The sequence below is a fragment of the Pelobates fuscus genome, chromosome 7 (assembly GCF_036172605.1).
Source record: "Pelobates fuscus isolate aPelFus1 chromosome 7, aPelFus1.pri, whole genome shotgun sequence".
Classification (NCBI taxonomy): Eukaryota; Metazoa; Chordata; class Amphibia; order Anura; family Pelobatidae; genus Pelobates; species Pelobates fuscus.
The window spans coordinates 14,754,477-14,768,207 of NC_086323.1; the positions used below are offsets into that span (position 1 = coordinate 14,754,477).

The window sequence follows — 13,731 nt, forward strand, 5'->3', positions numbered from 1 at the left end:
CCCCCTGCCTGGCCCTGGGGGCCGGACTGAGGGCCAGGACCATCTCTGTGTCATTATTTATAGGGAATGTCTATTAACCCCATATCTGACCCCCTGCCTGGCCATGGGGGCCGGACTGGGGGCCAGCACCATCTCTCTGTCATTATTTATAGGGAATGTCTATTATCCCCATATCTGACCCCCTGCCTGACCCTGGGGGCCGGACTGGGGGCCAGCACCATCTCTGTGTCATTATTTATAGGGAATGTCTATTATCCTCATATCTGACCCCGTGCCTGGCCCTGGGGGCCGGACTGGGGGCCAGCACCATCTCTGTGTCATTATTTATAGGGAATGTCTATTAACCCCATATCTGACCCCCTGCCTGGCCCTGGGGGCCGGACTGGGGGCCAGGACCATCTCTGTGTCATTATTTATAGGGAATGTCTATTAACCCCATATCTGACCCCGTGCCTGGCCATGGGGGCCGGACTGGGGGCCAGGACCATCTCTGTGTCATTATTTATAGGGAATGTCTATTTACCCCATATCTGACCCCCTGCCTGGCCATGGGGGCCGGACTGAGGGCCAGGACCATCTCTGTGTCATTATTTATAGGGAATGTCTATTAACCCCATATCTGACCCCCTGCCTGGCCATGGGGGCCGGACTGGGGGCCAGCACCATCTCTGTGTCATTATTTATAGGGAATGTCTATTATCCCCATATCTGACCCCCTGCCTGGCCATGGGGGCCAGGACCATCTCTGTGTCATTATTTATAGGGAATGTCTATTAACCCCATATCTGACCCCCTGCCTGGCCATGGGGGCCGGACTGAGGGCCAGGACCATCTCTGTGTCATTATTTATAGGGAATGTCTATTAACCCCATATCTGACCCCCTGCCTGGCCATGGGGGCCGGACTGGGGGCCAGCACCATCTCTCTGTCATTATTTATAGGGAATGTCTATTAACCCCATATCTGACCCCCTGCCTGGCCATGGGGGCCGGACTGGGGGCCAGCACCATCTCTGTGTCATTATTTATAGGGAATGTCTATTATCCCCATATCTGACCCCCTGCCTGACCCTGGGGGCCGGACTGGGGGCCAGCACCATCTCTGTGTCATTATTTATAGGGAATGTCTATTATCCCCATATCTGACCCCCTGCCTGGCCCTGGGGGCCGGACTGAGGGCCAGGACCATCTCTGTGTCATTATTTATAGGGAATGTCTATTAACCCCATATCTGACCCCCTGCCTGGCCATGGGGGCCGGACTGGGGGCCAGCACCATCTCTCTGTCATTATTTATAGGGAATGTCTATTATCCCCATATCTGACCCCCTGCCTGACCCTGGGGGCCGGACTGGGGGCCAGCACCATCTCTGTGTCATTATTTATAGGGAATGTCTATTATCCCCATATCTGACCCTGTGCCTGGCCCTGGGGGCCGGACTGGGGGCCAGGACCATCTCTGTGTCATTATTTATAGGGAATGTCTATTAACCCCATATCTGACCCCCTGCCTGGCCATGGGGGCCGGACTGGGGGCCAGCACCATCTCTGTGTCATTATTTATAGGGAATGTCTATTAACCCCATATCTGACCCCCTGCCTGGCCATGGGGGCCGGACTGGGGGCCAACACCATCTCTGTGTCATTATTTATAGGGAATGTCTATTAACCCCATATCTGACACCCTATCTGCCCAGGGGGGCCGGACTAGGGGACAGGATCATCTCTGTGTCATTATTTGCAAATTCCAGGCATTGTCTAATAACTCCATATCAGACTCCATGCCTGGCCAGGCGTGCTAGACTCAGGGCCCTGGATATCTGTGTAATTTTTTCTAAGCAATGTCTCATTGTGTCTCTTCTCTCCACAGACCTTCCTGAGGGTGAGAGCTAACAGACAGACCAGACTGAATGGTGAGTGCTGACAGACAGCCATGGTCCCTCTCACAGCAACAAACTGCTGCAGATCATCCAGCATCGACCTGAATCTCCCTGTGTGCTGTCCTGGGCGATGTATAATACATGTTTCAGATTGTAAGCTCACGGGCAGACCCCCTCTACATTTTGAATTGGTCTGTTTATATTGTATTGTCTTTTTTCCCGTTGTACAGCGCTGCGGAATATGTTGGCGCTTTATACATTTCAGAAATAAATAAAAATTCAGTTAGCATTAAAAATATACTCCAACCTATAGTCCAGATCATTTAATAGGCTCAATGTCTTGTGTTTACATTATTATTGTTATTCCAAAGTGACAACATATTCCATAGTACTTTGCAGCTGAGGGACTGCAGATATTTATTATACATACTTGGTACAAAACGGGCAGAGGACCCCGCACATGAGCTTAAGATATATTGGGGGCAGGGTGTGCTGAAAAGTGGACTAAAGTACTAAACGAGGGGCCTAGTTAGGAATCATCTAGCGTCTGAACACTATATACACTACACTGCAGTAATATGAGCTGTGATGCCTACATTTATTATTACAATCAATTATATAGCGCCAACATATTTCGCAGCAATTATAAAATTGGGATTTTGACAACAAGCGATTTACATACGGAATATATGAGACACAGGCTGGAAAAAGCCCTGCTCACATGAGCTTACAATCTATGACAAATGTATGTACATGCTCTGGGACTAAAATGAGATCACCATAAAGGGAAAAATTTTAAGTCAAAATTCATGACATTACCGGGATGCCTAGCCCTTTAACTTCCTGAGCAGAAGTACTCTTAAAACAGTTTGCATTCTGCCATCTGTTTTGTGTAGTGTGTATATATAGACTTGTATGGGACATGGGCTCTTATATGAAGCAATATGCTCTATTATATCATATTGCTTCGTATAGGTGCCACGTGCCATACAAGTCTATATTTATGACTGTTATGTGGTTGCAATGAAGTAGTGCATATTTTTGAGTTTACAAAACCTTACCCGCACATTTGAATACACACACCGTATTTAACTTGCCTTTCCCGTTTTTGATTCAACTAAGGTTGTTTGGAGACTGTATCTTGAGTTGTCAGTTATACAGACAAAATCAAGCTAGGAAAACCAAAAACTCTTATATATTCATTGATTATATAATGGAGAGGGTGAGACACTAAAGTTGTCCAACGATTAATGGGTTTCCGAGAACTAAAATATGAAATCCACCTGTCACATAAACATAATGGCATTTTGTAATTTCATAAAATGGTAGTGATGTGTATCGCAGTGTAAAGTACACTCAAAATCAAGGTCCCTCGTTTTCTAACGATCTATTAGAACCATTAAATCATCATTGGATCTGCCTACCTTGTTCTGAAAATAGCAAACTGATACCCCCACCCATTATTAACCCCTTCAGTCACTTACTTGGCTCAAGCGCCGATGTCCTTCGGCGCTGGCTCAGCTTCGCCCACGCTCCACGTCTAGTGGCGGGGGAGACCTTATGCGCATGTACGGCAATGGCCGCGCTTGCATTAGGATTTCCCCATAGGAAAGCAGTCGTCTAAGGAGGAGTTAACCCAAGCAGGTTTATTATTGCAGTTTATAAAGACTGCAATAATTACCACTCTAGGGTTAAGGGTGATGGGAGTTGAAGTGGTCTGGGTGCTTACAGTGTCCCTTTAGGAAACAGACCACGTCTAGGAACTTGAGTTCAGGTTTTAACAATGAGAGAAAGACTTCCCCATGGCAATGTTCATATGGTGAGCGCCCCAATCTGCATCTTCAGGCACAAGGTTTGAATGGTAGGAGGCGGTCTATTTAATATTAAACGGGCTATTCTTATTGCGGTTTTATGAGTTTTTCTTCTGTTGCTCGTAATAGGTATAATTTATGATTTCATACCTTTTGATGAGCTGCTGGATCCTAGAAATGTAGTTTGTAGACTGTTCTGCTGACAGGTCATCAGTATAGAGGAATTAAGTGTGTTAATTAGAAAGGATTGCATCTATCAGTATTAATTAGCCATGTTGTGGTCTCACTTGCTTTTTCCCTTTGGGACAGACGTAGAATTAGCCCATGCCTTTAGGGTCAGTCCATCTATTTTGTGCTTATTGCATGTGAAAAGCAAATTTGTGTCTTACTTTTTTTTTTTTTTGCTCTTAGAAACTGATTTTCTGCTACACACTATCACCCGTATTTGATGAAAAATATGGCATGTCACTGCAGCAATTTATAATCCATTTTAAGACTTTAAGTTAACTGTAATATTTATATAAGCTGCTGTTGTAAGATTATCGATGGCCTGGCCTACTATACCATAATGCTAAGGCATCCAAGCATCATGCAACTGCCATTTTTGAAAAAAAATGTAAAGGGAGAGAGGATTTACATGTTCACCAAAATATTATTACTAAGCAGTTTAATAACTGATCAATAGTTTACATTGTAACCTTCCTGCTGTAACAGTTATTGGATCCTCCACACTAACCTTTACTTGCAGGACTAGGCTACAATGTATTATAGTTATTTTAATATTGCTATTTAATATATATTGACATGTATTTTGCTTACAAGCATATCCTGAGAATTGATCTGGCAAAAATAGTATATAATTTTGTGACTAGTTTGTTTGTCTTTTATTTGTTTAATTTTCCTATTTTAGTCATGCATTTATTTTAATTGCAAATGTGACAGTTTTTTTTGTTTTCAATTTTTTTATTAAAGCTCTTGGGAGCATTATCTTTACTTCATCTCACAAATGGTTAATAAACATCCAATATTTGTTATAAAAGTATTAGTTAGCATTATTATGTACTCATTAAAAATGTCTACTTTGTATTCCCTTTACATGCAGCTCGGATTGGAAAAATGAAACGAAGAAAGCAAGACGAGGGACAGGTATGTCCACTCTGCAGTCGGCCATTGTCTGGATCAGAGGAGGAGATGAGTAGACATGTGGAACTGTGTCTTGCTAAGGTAGAGGAGCAGAGAGGCTTTTATGGCCACCCTCCAGCTTCTGTCACTTCCCTGTCTATTACCTCTTCTTCCTAACACCTGGGGTATTAATTTCCCTGAGTGTCTCAGCTTATAATCTGTAAATCTTCACTCTGAACTTTATTACAACTAGTTTTTTTTTGTTTTTTTTTTGTAGTATTTTGCCATTCAAATTTAGATAATTTGGGTTACTCAGGACTGTCTTCTGAAACTTCTTGACTTCCACTACTGATCCATCATCACTGTTATTAGCTGCAGTTCTGTATAACCTACTAATTTCACTTCTCCCACTTTGCAGAGAGAAAGCTGTATGAATGAAGATGACTCTGTAGATATTGAAAATGAGAACGGACACCGGTTTGAAGAATATGAATGGTGCGGCCAGAAAAGGATACGTGCTACAACTCTTTTGGAAGGAGGGTTCCGTGGTATGTAGACTGTTTAATTCATTTTATGTTTGGAGAGTTTTTTTTTTTTTACAGTTAAGATATTGCAATGCCCTGTGAATGTAACATGAACTAGCTTAAAGGGATACTCCACTGCGCAAATAAAAAATAAATAAAAATCACTGCTCAGTAGATATACCCAAAATGACACAGCATACATCATTTTAATTATGCTTTTTTGATTGGGGTTATGTAATAAAAAAAAACTTGCAAAAACTGTTTTTCTCTTTTCTGCAGCTTCTGCAAGCCCTCCCTACTAACTCTACTCTGGCTGTCCAATCACAGGCTTTCCAATGCAACTCAATGAGAAGTCTTTGCAAGGCAGGTGATCTGGGCAATTGATGCCTCCTTCGTTTTACTCCACTGAGCTAACCAAACAGGACAAATTGTCTGCTTGAAAGCCAAGGGATTTAACCAGGGATTTTAATTTATAAAAAGTGTCATTTTCTATTGAAATCTGCACTTTTTGCAAAATGAAATAAAGGACACATTTTTCACACATAAAGCTTTTCAGCAAACTAAAGTGCTTTACGGGTCTGGAGTGTTCCTTTAAGCAGAGTTTATATTTTGATCAAATATCTGCTGACAATATTGCTAGCAGTAAGTATTGGTTCAGCTATATAAATTGGGGATCTAGTCATTGATACAGCTGTTGATAACTGGTCCGGGTTAAGGAAATGAATGACCCTCTAAATTATGTTTTGATTAATAAACTGCAGATTTATTTGTCTCAACATGGGAAAAGCTGCCCAACTGATCTGAAACCAATAGAATCTACGATGATTTAAGCGACACTGTTGTCATATCTTAAAAGGCTTAATGCCCTTTAAGTTATAAGGAAAGCTGGGTCATAGCCGCGTCTAACACGACGATCACAGGGATCAATGGAGAGAACACAGCTGGGGATGTGTCAGATAAACCCTGCAGTGATATCGACAGGGGGCTTTGTGTAAAGCTCCTTTCTTTAACCAATTGTCACCACTGCACTCAGAGGCCCATGAAGGCAGCGGTGAGCATTGTTTTGGATGACCTCTTCTAGAAACATATTGACATTTCCTATATGTATTCATGAACATTTGATAAATAGGTCACATTAATGTGTGCAAGCTTAAGGGGGACACCAGGTGCTCGTATCCGTTATATGCAATGTGTAGGTTTGGTTTTCCTTCGTTATGCTTCAAATTTAAGGTAAAAATTAGCCAAACTGTAAAAATTCTTAATTTGGCTGTGCTTCCAATTTAGCTACACTGGCCTTCAGTTTGAGATTCACATTGAATTTGTCAGCCCCTCCTCCTTCCTGACATACATAATTTATTGTTGGTTCACAAGTGCTGCTGTACATGATGTTAGAACCTAGGTTTCTGGGAATTGTAGTTCAGCCCATAAAGCACTGCTTGTGAATGTTAAGAATGCATTATGATTGTCTGAGAGACTTCCCGGGTACTCACAACAAATAACACCATGTCTAATGTGTGTTTCTTGTGTTATTTTAAATTGATTGCCCTTGCATACATTTCAAGTACATAATCTATACAATGCATTAAAAGGGATTATATGATTACTTTTTACTGTATATTGTGAGGTTTGAAAAGCAAAATTAATTGTGAAAATCTACACTGCTCTATTTACCTCCGTTCTGGAACTGGATGCCTACATCTTGGCTCCCTGTCAATCGTCCTTGCAGTTGTAGAGGAGAAACCCCAAAAATTGTTTGTATTCCTAATTTGCATTATGTGCCCTGGCTGTGCCGGGCCTGAACTTGATTATGATGTCAATTTTGCAGTATATTTATTATACTGTTGCGTCTTTGACAGGTGGGGCCCAGGGGGCAGTAGTGAGCCAAAAGCGAGGTACCAAATGAGGATAAGACAGTCTCGTAGTCAGGTTAAGCCAAGTTCGAGGGCAGGCTGTATAACAGGCAGATAGCATAAAGGCTGGATAAGATCATTTGTTAAACGGTGATTAGCCCTTCCACGAGTCAGGGCGATGCCGGCCATCTGTCCTTGCGGTCGACCCATCGGAGTCCTGGTCGTGCAGTGAGGAGGGACCGGAGGGGTGGACGGAGATGCGGCTGGGGACCCCCAGGTAAGCTTGGCTGTGACATATAGTAAAAAAATAAATTCAAGCACCACATGAAAACAGATTAATGCAAGTTATAAGTTATTATTTTGTTAAATGGTGTAATTTCCAGAGCAGTGATTGCACCTCCTTATAGCGACTGCAGAAAAACTCCTAAAAGATCTAAGAACAGCCTCAGAAGGCCTAAGCACACATGGATGGATTCTAAATCATGAAATATTTTAATTGGTTTCACACGGTCTATTCAGTTTTTGAGTCTATCATAGACCCCTGTGCTCTGCCCAAGACTTACGTCTATCCTCTGTCTGTACTCCCACATCTGATGCTCGCCTCCAAGACTTCTCCAGGGCTGCACCTTTTCTGTGGAACTCCCTTCCCTTCTACGTTAGACTTTCACCCAGTCTCCATTCCTTCAAAAAATCTTTGAAAACAAACTTCTTCAGGAAAGCACATCGTTTAAACTGTTATTGGATTTTCATTACCCACCCCCTTGACTCCTCTCCTGCAACTGTCAAAAATAACCTAAGTTGTATACTTTTCTAGCAACCTATTTCATAACCTCTATTTATACCGTTTGTGTCACTATATGCCACTCCCCTTTTGTTCCTGTGCGTCCATTTGTCTGGTTATAATTACGTGTCTGTTGGTCCATACATTGTACAGCGTTACAGAATTTGCTGGCGCTATATAAAAAAAAATAATAATAAAAGACACTTGTCCAGATGAAGATATCCCTCCCAGAAGAGAAGAAAACAAAAAGGATCTGTTCCATAAGGGAAGCAAAGAGACTTTTTGGCCTCTTTACAGCTGCTATTCCAGCCGTAATGTGGTCAAGGGCAAGAATGAGCCCTTTAGAGAGAGACATTTCACCAAATGGGATGGAGAAACTTCCTCTCGAGATCAAATGATGAAAGTTTGGCCTTCAACATTTACATTTCTACTGGTACACGACTTCTCGATTTCTGACAGGTCTTTCATTCCAGATGAAGAAATACCATATAGTCACCATGGATGCTTCAATATGGAATTGCAGAGCCCATCTAGGAAAACAGATGACCGAGGGGACAATGGATACTGCAGGATTCTCAAAAGTTCTAAAATTACTGGGAACTTAAAGTGATTTGGTTGGCTCGTTGGAGTTTCTCTGGGGACAACACCTGCAGATAATATCAGATAATTATACAACAGCCTCATATTTGTACAGACAACGAGGGGCTCATTCTCACTTCCTGGAATAGTTGTACTCCTATCTAACTCTCTTGCAATTCCCTGGGATGTTCAGCTGGCCTACACTTTTCCTCCAGAAAACCTGGTTTTCAATGCTGTTGAACCTATCAAAGGCTGAATACTGGCACCTTCTGATGTCGGTCAAAATATTGGAACACAACCTAGTTCTTTTACAGACTCTCAAGCTCACAGCATGATATCTGAATGTCTGATCCTAAGTTCCAAAGGTCTAAGGCCAGAAGTAATCAACATTCTGATTGCTGCCAAGATTCCACCAGTATAGTGTGTTCCAGAATCTGGAAGAAATTATACTCCTAGTGCCGGGAGATTAATGAAGATCCAATTTCAGCGTCAGAACCAAATATTCTAAAATTCCTTCAATTAGGGTTTGCGAAAGGTTTACATTCAGCATCTTTAAAGGCCCAGATCTCTGCAGTCAGTATCTACATCAGAGACTTGTCCTTTGAAGCTTTGATCTCCAGGTTCCTCAGAGCAGTATTCAGACTTCTTCCTATTATCAGGGAACTGGTACCTCTGTTGGATCTTAATTTGGTCCTTTTGGCACTATGTGAATCTCCATTTGAGCCTTTGGAACACTGCAGTCTTCACATTCTTACATGGAAAACTTTGTTTTTGGTAACCATGACGTCTGCTAGAAAAACCATAGCTGCTTCTCGCCCGTATCTGTTTATTTTTCGTATGGATAAAGGTATCCTTGAGCTTCACCCTTAATTTCTTCCTAAGGTTTCTTCGACAGCCAATATGATTCAACATATAGTTCTTCCAACATTCTGTCAGAATCCTCAAAACTTAAAAGAACAGAAAGTGTATTGCCTCAGTGTCAAACATGCTTTACAAGGATATTTAAAGAAAACCAGCCCTTTTTGTCGTTCCGGCAGATGTTTGTACTGCATCGGGATTAAAAGAAGGTTCTAATGGCATCAAAGATTTCCTTCGTTGGCAAGGTGGCTTAAGGAAAGTATCATTATTGCATGCAGGTCCTCCAATTTTTCTCCTCCTCTTCACTTAGTCTCATTTCACAAGGGCATTTGCTACTTCATGGGCATTCACGGCTTTAGCTACTCCTTCTCAATTTTTCAGAGCAGCTATCTGGTCTCGTCAGTTCACACTTACTCCATACACTATAAATTATACAAACTCTACGGATACTGTTTGTGGGTGGAAGGTGTTCCAGGATGTGGCAAATTGATGTCTTCCCACCCTTTTGGGATTGCTGGTCTATTCTAGTTGTGGTGCCCGGCTAATCTGGAGGGAAAATATCAAGTTTTACTTGCCATAAAATAGTTTTTCCTTAGGATTAGCGGCAGTGCACATATTTCCCTCACTGTTTAAAAAAAAAAAAATAAATCTAGTTTTGCAGTTATTGACTTGTGCATTTTCTGAAGTTATTTGGGTTTCTGATGTTTCTATACCTTGAGTAGGAGTGTTTATCATTTCTAGGTGACTGCCTGCCTTTTCCTGTCTAGACAGAGTGAATATCCCAATAGTTCTGTGCACTGCCTTGAATACTAAGGAAAATACATTTTACATTAAGCAAAATGTGATCTTTCTTCATACCCCCACAGAGTAGATGAGGGTAAGAACCCCCTGTAGTGCATAGAATGATGGTCTTGCCTTCTAAACAGCAATGCTTTTAGTTTTTCTAGCGTTGACAAAAGCCTGTACCATTTATATATGGGGGTGCAGTTTAAAGTGCTAACAATAAACCTTGTTTGAGAGTTACCGGTAGCAGTTTGCCATGGCGGAGACAGGAGCACAGACTGAGCTGTATGTCAGTCTATTGATCGCACCTCAGCCAGGAGAGCTCCAGGCACACTGCTCGGAGCTCAAGGAGCAGCATGCTTAATGTGATTGAAAGGCCGTTAAAATGGCGGTGACCTTTTCAGGGGGAATTAGATTGCCTGCCAAGAGTGGTTAGAGGGAGTGATAACGCCAGCTCCAGGAAGCTGTCCATTTACATTGTGAAAGACAGGCTATCCAAAGTTGCAGAAGCACCCTAAATGACTGATGGGGGAGCTCTCCAATGCCAGTATCTTTCACATGGGGTTCAGGGACTCTGAAACGGACCCAGTATTTATTATAGAAAAGAAGCGTGCAGATATTTCTATTTCTTGTCCATCACCAAGAAACCATGTTTAACCCTTTGTTGCAGTGCATTGGGCATGCTTTACATTTTGTATTGTAAATAAAGGTGCTGAATGCTTTTTATGATACTTTTAAGCTGCCATTGAGTCATTTGAGGTCAGCTTTTGCAGCCATTGACACCTTGGACCTGTGTGTTCCTGATTATTTCAGTAAAGCCTCTGGAATACAAATTTGCTGAGACATAATCCACCCTAGGTCTCACTCTTTACTCAACAAGCTTATGTCAAAGCCAATCAGTTCACTTCAAACACTCCAAAGGGACAGGAAGGTGCAATGAGGCCGTGTCCGTTTTCTGACATGCTTCGAGATTCTCTGCTGTTTAGCTAGCCAGACAACAAAATGAGTAACAATGTAAGGGACTTTGCAGTTAAAGAGCTGCTCTGCATTGTTTGTTAGTGTAGTAATAAAGGCAGAAGTTAAGCAGTGATGCTGCATAATAGTCCCATATTTACCAAGTGTGTGTCTAAAATACTCATTTTTTTTAAAACCGATTTTCTATTCTGCTAAATGTGCAACATGCACTTCATGCAGGATTTGCCTCATTATCTGTCTACATTAAACTGGCATGAAGTGCGTGTTGCTGCACATTTAGCAGAATAGAAAATCATTTTAGACAATGAGGCAAATCCAATCCTGGATCTTGAACTGCGTGTACCTGTATAAACCACTGTTTATAAAGATAGACCAGCATGGGGGGCAAACGGACAAATGTTTTCTTAACCTGGTGAAGCCAGCCTGGGGACATTCAGAGCTAACCTGATCATCAGACATGGAATCCATCTCCGTCTTCACAGTGACTTGTTTTGTGGATAGTCTGGAATCATTTGTTCTTGCATGGGATGTGCCAACATAGCTTTTAAACTTTTCTTTGAATGCAACTCCTGCTTAGTAGCAGCTGGACATCTACTTGTTGGTGGCCATTTAAGAAACATGCTAGAATCCCAATTTCTTCTTTGTTTTTCATGTAAGTACTCGTGGTTTTTTTTATTTCTTTTTTTTTTCCTCTCCTCCTTGCGGCCAAGAGGAAGAAGCAGCAAAGTTATCATTCTTTTTGGGCCCTGTTTATTTATTTATGTTTTAAACATGTCACCTTTTTCTTTGTTCTCCATTTTTCTTTGTATAGCCGGCTGCCTTGTAAATAAGGCTGGCAGCTTGTTATCCTCCCATCTCAGAGCTGATTGGCTACGCCACTATGTGACTTTTAATTAAAGCTCTGGAAATCTGTATAAAACCTGCCAGCGGTGACGGGCCTGGAACATGAGCTTCAAGGGAACGAATTTCCCCGAGGACTGCCCAGAGTAATGGAAAGCAGGGAAGCGAGTCACTAAGTAAACCAAATTACCAGCCCGACTTCCAAATTAACCAGGCAGGGCAGCTCCCTGCTAAGTAGGCTTTCCGCAGCCTCTCGTGTTTGGATTCTTCGTTTACACTCGGCTCTGGCATTTTGCATGTAGACCGTTACAATGACACCTTAAAGCCAATTGCCCATCAAGTCTTCATGTTCCCATCTAAAAATAACCCATTTTTATTTTATTTTTTTCTTTGCCCAGGACAGCAGGTGTGCATATCCCTATTCTTTAGACTTTCTACCGCCTCTCCTGGGAATCTATTCCAGGCACCTAGAACTCTTTCAGTAAAATTATTTTTTTTTCTTTGTTTCTGCAACTTCAGTCCTCTCTCTATCTTGTCTCTCTAAAGGAAGCCTTGACAGGAGAAACATTGCTCTCTTTTACTTTCTTAAACCATTCTCTTCTATATCTTACATAATTGTTCATTATTATGTTTATAAATCACCAACATACTCCCTCCACAGTGCTGTACAATGATTGTCAGTGTGAAGGGGTCTTGCTCAAATGAGTTTACAATATGCAGTATCTGTCTTATATTATATTATTACTTGTAAAAATAAAGCATTTCTTTGAAGGTATGCTGTAACATACAGGAAGGGTATTTCTGCACCATGCTTGCTGCTTAGTTAAGGTAATTGGATGCTCCTTGTTCTTCCCAGAATGCTTTGTACGCAGTGTTTGAAGCTCTCTCACCCTGTCCAGAAGGCAGTTAAATATATTTGACACATGCTCAGTTCCTGTCTTCTAAAGCATAATTGTTTTCATAAAACTTGAGGGATTCGACACAGCACCAACAACCCATCATCCTTCACACAGGACCGCCTTCCACAGCTTCTCGGCGATCGGTATGACAGACCACAACTGCTACAGTTAGAGCTGTCCAAAATATACATATAGAAGTATTTTTGTATTTTATTATTTAATAAATTGGCAAATGTCCCTTCAAACTGTTCTTTATGCAACAATTCATGTGGCTAAAGGAGCAGCTGTTGAAATATTAATCCTTTTTGATACAACCTTCTAGGACTGTCCCAAATGAGGGAGTGTAACAAACTTAACTGTAACTATATAATGTGCTAGCCAGACTGCTAGAGAATGGATGGATACTTGGTTATTTAACATTCAATTCTTGCCTTGCTCTCCCTGTGATCAAATGACATGTTTGGCACATGTTGAATGCACCGTGCACCCATTTGGAGGAGCCAGAGTTTTGATAGATAATTATGTCTTTTAATCTGTTCATTTGCTGGTTGCTTTGTTGGCAATGTATCATGGCAAGGTAGACAAACTTCAGCCCACCAGATGTTGTGGACCACATCTCCCCTATTGCTTTTACAGCTATAATGCTGGCAGAGTATTATGGGAGATGTAGTCCACAACATTTGGAATATGGACACCTGAATGTAGGATACCTTGTCACCCACCTGTTCTATGAGTCTTTACAGTGTCATAAAATGAAAGCAGTAACATTTGTAGTTTTTTATATATATATATATATATATATATATATATTTGTAAATCTACTTGTATTCT

At 41.6% G+C, this 13,731-nt stretch overlaps 1 protein-coding gene across 4 annotated transcripts in view; it reads left to right on the forward strand.

Annotated features, from left to right (window-relative positions):
* RNF220 (ring finger protein 220) overlaps positions 1-13,731 on the forward strand; it is a 245,147-nt gene that overhangs the window by 208,041 nt on the left and 23,375 nt on the right. For 3 of the 4 annotated variants that reach the window (XM_063427717.1, XM_063427716.1, XM_063427720.1), the window contains 3 exons: positions 1,869-1,911; positions 4,792-4,913; positions 5,230-5,359. In XM_063427717.1, coding sequence (XP_063283787.1) covers positions 1,869-1,911; positions 4,792-4,913; positions 5,230-5,359 — 295 coding nt within the window. The remainder of the gene's footprint in view (positions 1-1,868; positions 1,912-4,791; positions 4,914-5,229; positions 5,360-13,731) is intronic. The other variant, XM_063427719.1, reaches the window with a different exon arrangement.